The 13,286-nt window shown below is 29.7% G+C and overlaps 1 protein-coding gene across 6 annotated transcripts in view; it reads left to right on the top strand.

Moving 5' to 3' along the window:
- LOC125860890 (calmodulin-binding protein 60 B-like) overlaps nucleotides 1–13,286 on the top strand; it is a 102,595-nt gene that overhangs the window by 56,034 nt on the left and 33,275 nt on the right. The window contains exons 1-7 of one of the 6 annotated variants that reach the window (XM_049540933.1): nucleotides 7,949–8,043; nucleotides 8,317–8,359; nucleotides 10,264–10,316; nucleotides 10,807–11,246; nucleotides 11,324–11,484; nucleotides 11,757–11,903; nucleotides 12,002–12,289. In XM_049540933.1, coding sequence (XP_049396890.1) covers nucleotides 7,964–8,043; nucleotides 8,317–8,359; nucleotides 10,264–10,316; nucleotides 10,807–11,246; nucleotides 11,324–11,484; nucleotides 11,757–11,903; nucleotides 12,002–12,166 — 1,089 coding nt within the window. In that variant the 5' untranslated portion in view covers nucleotides 7,949–7,963 and the 3' untranslated portion in view covers nucleotides 12,167–12,289. Of the gene's footprint in view, nucleotides 1–7,948; nucleotides 8,044–8,295; nucleotides 8,360–10,263; nucleotides 10,317–10,806; nucleotides 11,247–11,323; nucleotides 11,485–11,756; nucleotides 11,904–12,001; nucleotides 12,290–13,286 lie in introns of those variants that run through there. The other 5 variants (XM_049540932.1, XM_049540928.1, XM_049540931.1 and 2 more) reach the window with 5 other exon arrangements.

Raw genomic sequence — 13,286 nt, 5'->3', positions numbered from 1 at the left:
CGGCTGATCTTGATGACTTTAATAATGGATTCACTTTCGACGATTATAATTATACAAGTGACACACAGCAACTGCAACCAGTGATTAATAGTGTTACTAATTACACGGGGAATAATTATGACAATATAAGCCAAATCAATAGCTTATCATCACCATTACAACATCAATTTGACACAGATAAATTTGACACAGATAACAACGACTTCATCTTCCAAAGCATTTGGGAATAAGTATTACTACATCATAATTGTTTCATTAGTTTATTTGTTAAGTGATAATTATAAGTTGACTTGAAGATCAAGAGTCTCATATAGAAAGTGTGATTGTAAGGGTAACTCTGTCATTTTATATTTTTAGTACAGTATTCTTTTGTTACGCCTAGTTTTGACAATTAATTTACACAAGAGACATGTATTGATTCATACACATTATTATAGATAAACTTGTTACATCATCTCCTATTCGAAAAGTCAAATAATCACTCTTTTGAGATACCAATAGTTTTCTCTATTTCTAATTTGTATTGTTTAGACAAATGAATGTCTATTTTAAACTCACACGTTTTAACAAAATACTATAGTATAATAAATAAGTACATGTTTTGGCCTCCAAAATAAATTCATGAAAAATTATAAGTCTTTAAAAACAAAAATAACTCTATGAAAAGGCATTAATATCATTTATTGTATCCCCCATTGTTTATTTGTCCAACAAAGCTTTAGCCGCCATGGTTGAACATATATATGACCAACAGACCAGGCAATTTGGAACAATAGATAGGTCATGTTAACATCAACATTTATGTGAAATAGACAAGTCCATATTATAGTTTCGAGTCAATTAATTTTTAGTGGCTAACTGACCGTCACCATTTGCTTTTTTTATATATATATTATAATAAATACTCTAATTAACGAATAGACATATATAATTAATTAGTTGATTTATGTCATGCCGAACCAATATTTCCCTTGTCCGACATTTTTTTTTTACGAAAATTTCTGCATTTTTCCTGCGATAGATGATCATATAATGTTCAAATTACTAGTATTACACTATCTTTAGTGTTTAGATTACGTACAAATCAAATATTAGAGTTGTTTCCGCATGCATATAACAGAGTATCCCATTAATTATGAAGTTTAATTCTATTGATCAGTACTATAATCACTATATAATTCTCGACCAAAACATATAAATACATAATTTATTAAGGCTTTACATCAATTCATGAGCAATTAATTAAAAAATAAAAATAAAAAGATAAGCTAAGTGGAAAGAAAGATTTAAAATTTTTAGTACATGAAAAATGCTAAAACAAATATGTCATGTGCTAGATGCTTTGACATTCTCATCCAAGAGTTGACACAATTCGAATGTAGGTCTCACCTTTTTTGGTACAAAAAAATGTTATAGGTGATAGTAACAAATTATTAGGACAAACGCGTGACCCCAGCCCCAAAAAGTCACAACTATGAATTACTATGGGTTAGTTAGTAAAATATTTTTTTATCTTTTAGTAATAAGTAGTTTTTAGTAATGTTCAAGTTAAAAGTATCACTTATTTAGAAACTATGAATTACTATGGGTTAGTTAGTAAAATATTTTTTTATCTTTTAGTAATAAGTAGTTTTTAGTAATGTTCAAGTTAAAAGTATCACTTATTTAGAAACAAGGTGAGTAATATTTGAAAGAGGATCTTTCACATATACCCACTCAAAAATAGCTTAATTACGCTCCATAGTTATAGTTTGTTAATTACGATTCTATATGTTATAGGGAAGAGTGACAAGCGAGATTGGGAGAGGGAGGAGAGTGGCGAGCGATTGGGAGAGAGAGAGAGAAGAGTGACGAGCGAGATTGGGAGAGGAAGGAGAGAGGCGAGCGAGAGAGGGCGGAGAGTGGGAGAGTGGTGAATTGTATATGTATATCGATTAGATAATTGTATATTATACATATATATTTGTATAAAATGGCAAGCGAGATTGGGAGAGGGAGGAGAGAGGCAAGTGAGATTGGGAGAGGGAGGAGAGAGGCGAGCGAGAGATGGCAATAATTTGTATCATTCGCATCTCGTTTGTAGAATTCGCATCTCATTTGTATAATTTGTGTGTATGTTTGTATAATTCGCTTGTGTTTTGTATAATTGAGTAATATTCTAAAATTATACAAATATGTTAAAACTCGAAATAACGAATTGATGCAAACATAAACATATGTACTTTAAGCAATTATACAAAATTCGAAAACTACACGTTTATACAAACTTAAAAAAGTTACGCAAAAAGATTGAATGTATATGGTGACAAAACTGAAAAACCAAAAGAAATCATCCTCATATACAAATACAAATCAAACGAAGAATTGTTAGTTGCAAATTATTCAATTATGGCGAATTATACAAACTCGAAGTCAGCACACGTAATTAATATATAATGTTGATTGCGAATGGTAATAATAACAAACTATAGCTATGATGAGCAATTAAATAATATAAGTTTAATTAACCACATAATTTTCCGTATTTGAAATTTGTTGATTTTAGTATATGTCCTTATAATTGTTTAAAAAATAATAACTAGGTGTATCCGACTAATGGAGAAATTTATTCACTGCCCTTCCATTACAATGATGAGAAGATGATAAGATGCTGGGTTATTAAACAATTAAACTTTTTTTAAAATTAAAATTTTGCTTAACCGCATAATTTTTCTTATTTGAAATTGGTTAATTTTAGTATAAGTCCTTATAATTATTTAAAAAATAATAACTACGTGCATCCGACTGGTGGAGAAATTTATTCACTTCCCTTCCTTTACAATGATAAGAAGATGCTGGGTTATTAAACAATTAAACTTTTTTTAAAATTATGTTACACAACTAAATAGAGCTTAAATATCTTTACTTGCCGTGCAAGCTTACCATCACTTTCAATTTATTTTTTAATTTTTTTCATTGTTTTTCTGATTTTATTCTTATTATTTCTCAGTTGCCAAGTCAAATACGTAGGAAATCAAGACTTTAAGAGCACAAGTCAAGAACTATCTATTGGCTTAATGACTAACAAATAATGTGTGTCAACTTTTCGGGCATGCTTAATTTTATTCGCAAAAAACTAGCTTTCGTTCTAACACAATTAATTAATTTCATAGATGAAAAAGTTGGTTATTATCTCTAACAATATTGGATAATAATGAAATTTTAATCAAACAAGCCGATCAATTATCTTAATTTATCCAACCAAACAATTATATCTATATCTTGATACAATATTTTTGTGCTAAAAAGAGTAGTACTAGTTGTAAGTATTGAATGTACTCATTACTCGACTAATTAACGTAACTAGAAAGTACAGAGTACTTAACTAAATTCAACCTTAATTAATCCATTATACGAGACTTCCTTTAAAATGTTTCGCCTTCTTTAACCATAAAAGTAATTTCAGAGATCTCTTCTGAAATTTGAGTTTATAACACATATATATACCTCTCCTGTGATTAAAAAATGTTAACAATATGATTTTCTCTTTTTGATATTATTTTTTCAGTCATTCTATATTGAAACCGTCATTTTCAAACGTGTTCGTATTTAAATTTATTATTGGGTTTTTGAACCCCATCTATTATTGACTTTAATTTGCTGCCGATAATGGCATAATAACGATATTTTTGGGAAAAAGGACAATAGATGGAAGTTCATTTAAATATTATAAAAGTTAGGATCTTTCATTTTCTTTTAAGTACACCTTTAAAAATGTCATCCAATTAATAATGGTTTCGTTAAGACAATCATATCAAATTATGTGGATTCATGTACTTTGATTGATCATTCATTTTAATCATATGTCGTAACTTGTATTATTGAATTGAAGCTCTTGGATAACCCAAAAAAGAATATATTATTATACCGAAACATCTTATTCCATTTCCTTTTCTTCTAACGCATTTTCATAGTACTTGTTATTTTAAAGAATAACAATTTCACAATTCAATCATACTTTAGTTTTTCTTTTTTTATTCCTTAATTACCATCTTAATTAGTGTGAACCATATTAATTTTCTCAAAATTAGTTTTTTTTTTTTTTTTAAATAAGCTTAGCAATGAGAAGTTATATTTGAAAAGCATAAAAATTGAGTCTTCCTGCCCATAGCAGAATAAAAAGGTTTTCTAGTCTAGTCAAGCCGAAAAATGAGACTGCCCTATAAATCTGTTTTCTTGGAGACACAATAATTTCCTCTTTTATGACTTATGAGTGTGTGTATAATTTATGGTTTACATACCTAAGACGTAAGTCATAAATTCAGAATTCTAATATTTGATTATAAATTATGGGAATAAATATATTGAGAATTTATTTTTGAATATATTTTTAAACATTAAATTTGATCACATTTTGAAAATCTGATTTGTAAATATTTATGTTGCCAAAGACTTTCATTTTACAATTTTTGTTTAAAAATATCAAGTAACATGCATATTTTAACATAACTTTCAAATTTCAAAATCGCAACTACAAATATTTAAATTTATATTTGGAAGTTTATGATCAAACAGAAACTAATTTATGACTTACTTTTATCATTTTGACTTAAAATAAGTGATTAATAACACCTTTTTGAATCTTACATGGCCAAAAATAAAAAATAAAAAAAAGAAATATATATATATATATATATATAGGGGGCGGAGCTACGTGTAACCAAGGGGGTTCGTCGAAAAATCACACTATATACGTAAGGTCAAATTCAAGTTTTATGGGTATATTTACTAAAATGAACCCCTTAAACACTAAAAAGAAGGATAGCGGAATGGTTGAGGGGTTTAATTTCCGCCAGAAAGGGTCGAGATCGAATCTGACTGTGCGCAATAATTAGTTTTTCACCTTTTTTTTTGCTTTAAAAAGGCTGAGAAGTTTTGGGCCCAGATTTCCAAACAAATGAAAAGGTCTCATTTGTTCAATGTTAAGCTTTATCCTTTTTATTTTTCATTATTTTCTTTTTATACTATTTATTTTTTTCCAATATGTCTTTGTTTAAATTTATTAGCCACATTCTTTTTAAATTTTTATTTTATTCTTCTTATTTATATTTATCATTTTGTTTCTAAATAGTTCTCTTTCTGTCTACTAAGTTGAAGAAACGATAATTTTTTATTAAATTTTAAATTGAGTTGGAAAAAATATTTATATAAAATAAAGTAAATTAAATTTAACCGAACGAAGAAATATAAAAAATGTGAATATATTTTTAACAAAATCTATTTAATTTAATTTTCTTTCTTTAATTTCATTGTATTTTGTTTCAATTGTATTCTAAGGAGATGAAAATTAAACTAATCTTATTTCATTTATTAAGCATTTGTTTATTTACAAATGACTAACCTAGTAAATTGGATTAAATGAACTAAAAAAATGATGATGTCATTTATTTATTTTCTAAATATGTGAATTTTTACCCCTATTAAAAAATCTTGTGATTTTTATAGTAACATATGATTGAAAGAGCACTAATTCAGAATTTTTTTATTAAAAAAATCAAAATAAAATAAAACACGACAAAACTTAAAGAAAAAAAGAGCACAAGAATTTGAAAAAAATAATATTGATGGAGCAGGGTAAAAAGTAAGAAGAACCTAAATGCAGCATAACCAGACAAGTTAAATTTAGCGAGTTAAAATTTTTCCCATCTCACATGTTTATTACTTTATACTTCAAATCTCTTCGCGAACATCCTAGCATTGCGACTATATATATATATATATGTTCGTCTCAATGTCGTATTACTTACAATAGTTTTATTATAACGAAAATTTGACAAGATAAATTACCATTGTCTGTTCATTTCTCTCTTCTGTCCTTTTTCTTTTTTTGCAACCCAAGAAGTAGCAAATTAATATCTTAAAAGGTTATTCAATTATGAAAAATTATCTAGTAAAGTTACTAAATTTTATTTTGTATCACTAAAATCACTCAACTTAACACTTTTATCTTCTAAAATCATTAAACTACGTTTATCATTAAAACAAATTTAACATGACAAATTAAATTATTTTTTATGCCATGTTATCATGGACCCTACAAATAAATGAAATTATAAAATTTATTTATTTTAATGTCATTTAATCATAGACCCACAAATTATAAAATTTATTCATTTTTATGCCTTCCCCTCTTAAATTCTGTTTTTTTGCAATAAAACCAATAACACTTTTTTAGATTATTACAAATAATAAAAATTCCTTTCTTATCAACAAGAATTTAAAAAAATTCTAATCAACATTGAAAATAAATGTTAAATTCAATAGCACTGACGATACTGTCTGCAGTGTGCATCATGTGACATAATCATACTTGTACATCAGTATTCCTTGAAGAAATGAAGGAATTCATTGTTTTTAAAAGAATTCAGCATCAATAACATTAAAATAAACTTTTCAGCGCCTCTTTATGGATGAGGACTTTTGAAAGAAACAAAGAAAGAAGTAAAAGAAGCGGGAGATTTAGCAAGAGAAATAGGATTTAGTCTTTTAGAAGAAGACAATTTGTGGGTGGGTGGGTTGGTGGGTATATTACTAAATATATTTGATAATTTTATTTATTTGTGGGGCCATGATTAAATGGCATAAAATATATTTTATTTTGTCATGTCAGATTTATTTTATTGACAAATATAATTTAAAGATTTTAGAAAATAAAAGTGTTAAGTTGAGTTATTTTAGTGATACAAAATAAAGTTCAGTGACTTTACTAGATAATTTCTCATAGTTTAATGACTTTTTAAGATATTAACTCAAAAAGTAGCATAAGGCAAGGACTACTGATAAATACATTAAAACTTGTTAATTTACCATTTCCGTTGCTTTTAGAGAACTTTCTTCTTGTATTAACAAATCGTCATCCTTTAATACAACACTAACATTATTTGATTCCAAATTAATGAGCAATGCCTATTTTATCCTCTTTAAATTCTTCTAATTCACCCGCCATAATTCCTTCATGAAGTCGTGAATAAGAGCAGTGTCATCACCCGTCATGATTGTCATGATTCTTTCTTTACGGTATATGTTTTTGTTCTTTTTATTAATTTTGACTATCATCACATAACATAATCTTTATTGATAATTTCGTTTGGGTCCGCCTTGTGGCCACGAAATACGCCATCTCTTTCTTTAGAAACTTACTTCTCCTTCTAATTTATTATATCTCCGTCCACTTTTAATTGTCATAATTTTCTTTTTTGAGTCAAATTATAAGAATTTTAACTAATATTTTATAATGTATTTTCTCATTATATTGATATGTAAAAAATTACAATTTATAATATTTTTCGTATAATTTTTCAATATCTAATTTTTTTGTGCAATGTAGGCTGTAGATCTTGCGAGGGTGGGGTTAAAAGCAACAAGCTAAGTGACAAGTGTCGACTTCTATAAGTGCCTAAATTAATGAAGGGACATAGATTCCTTTGACTGTATAAAAGTAGTAATTTTCACACTTCCCAACCACTTAACATTTCATAGGAATTAACACCGCGTATCTAAGAGCTTGACATTGTATGCGTACCAAATTTTGAATCCGTTATAACTTAAAACTAATGATACCCAAAACTTTTCATTTAAAAGGAGGATATTATTTTTAATTAATAAGCCTCTTATGACATGATTATTTCAGTGTAAGCATATATTTTCAAAGAAAAATGTGGGATTGGCTTCCCCACTTTATTGTTACAACTTTAACATAAGGGAGGTTATTTTAAGCCGTCAACACGCGTTTTTCTAAGCGATACATAGGAAAAAGAGAGGCACATGCACAATCTAGTACCCTAGCTCCCTCAAAAAAAACATTCTAGTGACTACTCCTAGACCCTAGTAGTATATATATATTTCAGTTCATTTGCACTATACAACGAATTATATCGATTATAGCATTCGTTTTGTTGGTTTCTATTTATCGAAAGAGTAGTTGATGGTGGCACATAACATAGACATGTTTGAACAAGGAAATTCGAGCGAAACAACAAACTCTAATGCCCCTCCTTTTCCCAGGTAATAAAATTAAATCATACATCTTCTTTTTTTTCCACATTATAAACAGATTGTAATTCATCAAATCCCAAATACGTTGTTCATGTAAAATTTGTTTTCAAAATTCATTTTTCGTATAGTAAAATGTACTATATATCTATAAGCCTCTATTTTGTCTAGTTCAGGAAAATGAAAAACTTATTTATTAGTCGCTACATATCTATCATGTGGGATCATAACTGACAAGTTGTACATGTGATGCATCTGCTTTAGAGCCATTCTTCCTTTTTGCAGATCCCGGCAGATCTTACTACCAGCTTTGCGGTTGACTTTTCCGGTGAGTTATAAATTCGTTATAAAAAAATTTCATTTCTTTAGCGGATTTGCTTTCTTTTTGGTGTGTTGTACTTCTTACTTTGGCTTTCACATGTTATTACTTGCTTAACTTTGGTCGTAGGCTTGTTTTTTCTTTCTTTCACCAATTAAATTTGGTGTAATCTTAATTAGCATAAATGGCCGGTTTGGACTTCAGCTTTGTGCAGCTGGTATAAATACAATTAACCCGATGTTTCTGTAAATCATTGGCCTGTTTTTCACCCCAAAAGTTATGGATCTATTCCAATTTGCTTCATTTGAGATGCCAAGCAAAGTTTATAACAGTTGAGGGCTGGTTCACTTGAAAAAAAATAATCATATAATTGTTTATTGGACAAAATGAATGAACTCTTGAACAATTCCCAGATCTAATTAGGGTTTGATTAATGTTAACTATATATATGGCATTTTTTGGTTGGTGGACATATATGTCTATTACAAAGGCCTTTTTTGGTACTCCATCAATATCTAATTACTTGTCTACTTTTGAATTGACACACTTATTAAGAAAACAATGATTGACATAGTGAGTTAACCATTTTACCCCTATTAATTATGAAGTGGATGAATTAAAAATTTAAGTTTTTCAAGAAATTCTACTTTTTCAAAGTAATTAATTGAGGATAGAATAGGTAAAAAAATTGTGCTTTCTTGATTTGTCAAAATTGACAAGTAATTAGGAATAATTAAAAAATAAAAAGTGCACAAGTAATTAGGAATATGAGGTTGAAAGCCTTTTCTGGAAAACAATATCTATATTTTTGGATACGTACTAGATTTTTTCTTTATGGAGAAAAGGGCATGAATTAGTGTAAAACTTAAAAGACAATTAATTGATCGCTTTAGCATTAATCAATTGTAGAAAAAACACCAAAAGCAAAAAAAGAAAAAGGAAAAGAGGGATCAGACACTGAATGCAAAATCTACAAACAGCTAAAAGCTGAATAGACTGACGCCTTCCTTTCCAAACATTCCTAGGGCAATGCATAATTGAGGATATGAATTTTAAAGTTAGATTTTATTTTATTTTATTAAAATTAAGATGTACATCAAAATTTAAATGTTTAGATCAAACTACACGTATATATTAGTTAAATTTCTTTACCTCAACATCTGAATATACAAAATATTGTCTTTATTTTAAAAATTAATACGTAAATAAATAATTAAATTAATAAAATATGGTATCGATAAAATATTTTGAAAAATTATATTTCTGTTGATAGTAATGATGTCTAGGTGATAGTTATGGATGTCAATTAGAGATGGTTTTGCCTGGTGTGGTAGTTTTTTTTATAGTAATTGATGGGGATGATAGTTAATAATAATGGTTAATGGTGACTGATAGAACAGATTAATGGTGTTGGTTGATGTGGTACTGGTGGCGGCAATAGACAATTGTAGTGATTTATTGTTAATAGGAGTGGCGAATGATGATGGAGGTTTGCAATATATTGTGATAGCTGATGGAGATGATTGTAGCTAGTGATCGATGGTTGTTGTGGTAAAGATGGTTAGTGATGATGATTTTAAATAATGGCTAGTGGTGTTGACAACTGTCCATGGATGGTTGTGCATGTGGGATAACGCATGGTAGTTGATAATAGTACGATTTCAGCTGTGGGCTTGATGTTTGCACACAGGCCAAAGACACGTAAATGATTCTTTTGGCGACGAGATTTGAAATCAGGACCTATGTTATCATGCATGTTGAATATCTTATCTAAAAGCATAAAGTTATTATAGATAATAAAGTTTTAATTACTTAATTATATTATGTCTAAATACACGAAAGCTCAATAGTTCATCAGAACAAATGCATGTATATCAATACCTGACTATTTAATCAACGTTTTATATATCCAGGTGGATGATGAATTTAACTCTGACTTGGAAGAAATTTTGACTGATCAGAACAGGTGAGAAACAAAGAGCTATTTGGAATGTTTTTCAGAATTATGGTTACCACTACTTCTCTTTATGTTGCATTATTAGCAGTAGGATTTAAGTTAATTACACTTGATGTGGAATGAATTTTTTCAATATTGGTGTGATTTAACATGTTATTGCAAATTACTTACCATATATTTTAGGCTACTACACAATACGTTTTACACTGTTAATGCATAGAACTTAATCTCAATTTAATTTTAAGTAATGCATTGATGGTGGAGAAGAAAATTACAATCACATCACTTGTACAATAATTTAAAGTAAAACATTATGTTAAGCATTTAGCATTAATGTTGTATAAACTGTTTTTATAGAAACAACCTCTCTACCTTCACAAGATAGGTAAAGTCTGCGTACTAATCAACCTAGACTCTTAGAACTTTCATTGCCTCTGTAATTAATTTCATGTTGTATCTGAGACTAAACTATATTCCACTTTGTACACATATAAAACAGGAATTCCCAAAAGAAACTCGATCCTTGTGAATCTAAATGTTTATGTTTAAGGTTCTCACACAAGGTTGCCCCAGTGATATTTACTGGAGAGTGTATTTTTTCCAAAGGAACCAAAGTGGAATTGGTTGATGCTGTTACAGGACAACAAGTGGGACAGGGGCCTCTAGCCTCAGCACAAGTTGAAATATTTGTACTTAATGACGACGAACTAAACAGTCATATTAAGATTAATCAAACAAGAGGTGGAACATCAAGGCGCGACCAAAATCCATATCTGAGGTTGGAAGGAGGCGTTGTTTCTGTTAACAAAATTATATTCAAATACTCTCCAAATCATATGAAGAAGTCGAACGGGGTAAAGCTAAGAGCAAGGGTTGTCGATCAACCTGAAGTGAAAGAGGCCGTGACAGGACCCTTTACTGTCAAGGATAAACGTTCAAGTGAGTATTATATTTCTACTTTTTTACCTTTAATAAACTAAATAGTGAGTCAATTTGATCAGTTACGTTTTTCACAGAATGCAAGAAGCGGTACCCTCCATCACCAACGGATGATGTATGGAGACTAGAGCATATTTACAAAAATGGTGCTTTCCATAAGCGGTTGACTGAAAACGGTATAAAAACAGTGGAGGATTTCCTAATTGAACTCCAAAACAATCCTCAGAGGCTACGCCATGTAAGTAGTTTCTAATTCTCTGTCTAAGAAAATTCAAAGTTGAGTGACTTTCTGAGAGAAGAGTGCATAATTGAGTGACCATATGAGATATTATCTATGCCCAACTTGTGATATTTTGTGGTGCACCTACATGTATGTACGTAATTTCCTGCATCTGGATCTGCTTAGGCCAATTTACTGATAGTATTTGTCCAGGTTCTACCTCATAACAGTTAGTAATTTTTTTGTAAGAAGCAATACAAATGAGTACTTTTTACTTTCTGTGCGTGTAGATCCTTGGCAAAAGCATGTATGAAAATTGTTGGAAAAAAGTTACAACGCATGCTAAGACTTGCAATCTTGATGGGAGAAAGTACCATCACTTGGGGAATTTGGTCGCGGTTGACGAATGCCAGTCTTTAGAGTTTGAAAATACTTCAGTGAGTATTTGCTTAATTAGTAATATATACCCTGTTTGAGCTTTGAAAATCTCTTTGATTTTGCAATGAACTAGTTTTATTTGTCATATTTGATTCAGGGAGCAGCTGAAAGTAACCAGTGGGTAGAGAGTGCTGAATGTTCTACATCTTATGCAATTGCTGACCGGCAATACGAGTCAGATCATGAGATGTCTCTTGATATCACATCTGTGATTTCAGAATCACAATATTGGGAGAATATTATGCAATTTCTTGATTCTTAGTTAGACATGCTTTACATTTTCACTACTACGTTTAATTTATGTCACGCCTTTTCTTTTTAGGTCGTTTGAAAATGAATGCTGTTTTTTCCCTTATTTGACAATTATTAAATGGTTTCTTTACATCACAACACACTTTTGTCTTTTTACTTGTTACTTCAACTTACCAAAAATTTGCTGCGAATCTCCTTACTATACTCACTTTGTTTTGTGCCAGTGCCATTTTCTACAAAATATTAAATTCTAAGATTACACTTTTTTCGAATTTGGAATGTCACGAACTGTTTGACACAATTTAATTATGAGATTAGTTTATTTAATATTTAATTAACAATCTGCACTTAAGTACTTTATTATTTTGGATGTAAATTCGGTCTTTGTTAAGACAGAAAGAGCACAGAAAAGAAATTGGTCTTGAAGTACTCTTAGAGCTTAATGTTTGTGCACAGGCCAAACACATGGAAATGATACTTTTGACGACGAGATTTGAAATGGGGACCTTTGTTCTTAATACTTAATTATATTATGTCAGACCCATAACCAGAGGTCTCTGGTTCAAGTCCTGGGTATGGAGAAAATTCTATTGGGAGCTCCACCCCCGAATGGGCCCTACAGTGCGCGATCCGAAGTTAGTCGGAGCTCCAATGTGGGCTCCGGACACCGGATGAAAAATAAAAATAAAAATTATATTATGTCTAAACACACAATTACAAAAAAACTCATTAGTCCAGAACATGTGTAACCTTTGGACTATTCATTACTCGATTTACTATCCCATAATTTTTTTATTCATTGTAAGGATGAATTTCTCACTTAAAAATAGTGTGGTCTTACTTTGTATTGAAGGAAGGAAAAAGAGTGGCAGAAAAGATGAGAAGATAAAAGATTGGAAGAAAAGATGAGAAGTATTATATTATGTATATATTGAGTTAGTGTAGTGAAAGAGAGAGTTAAGACAAAAGAAAAATATTCCAAGTCTTCAACTATATTCACTATATAAAAGCGAGTATTTATATGCTGAAGGAAGGTGTTTTTTTGTGGAGCTTTAGACCCTTCAACTAATTCGGAGTTGCTTGAGTTACAAACATTGTTGGGATGTTATATCGTGGAGAGAACAAGTCAA

This window comes from Solanum stenotomum, chromosome 3, assembly GCF_019186545.1.
Source record: "Solanum stenotomum isolate F172 chromosome 3, ASM1918654v1, whole genome shotgun sequence".
Classification (NCBI taxonomy): domain Eukaryota; kingdom Viridiplantae; phylum Streptophyta; class Magnoliopsida; order Solanales; family Solanaceae; genus Solanum; species Solanum stenotomum.
Note: the sequence above shows the minus strand (reverse complement) of the source record. Positions and strands in the feature narration are given on the sequence as shown.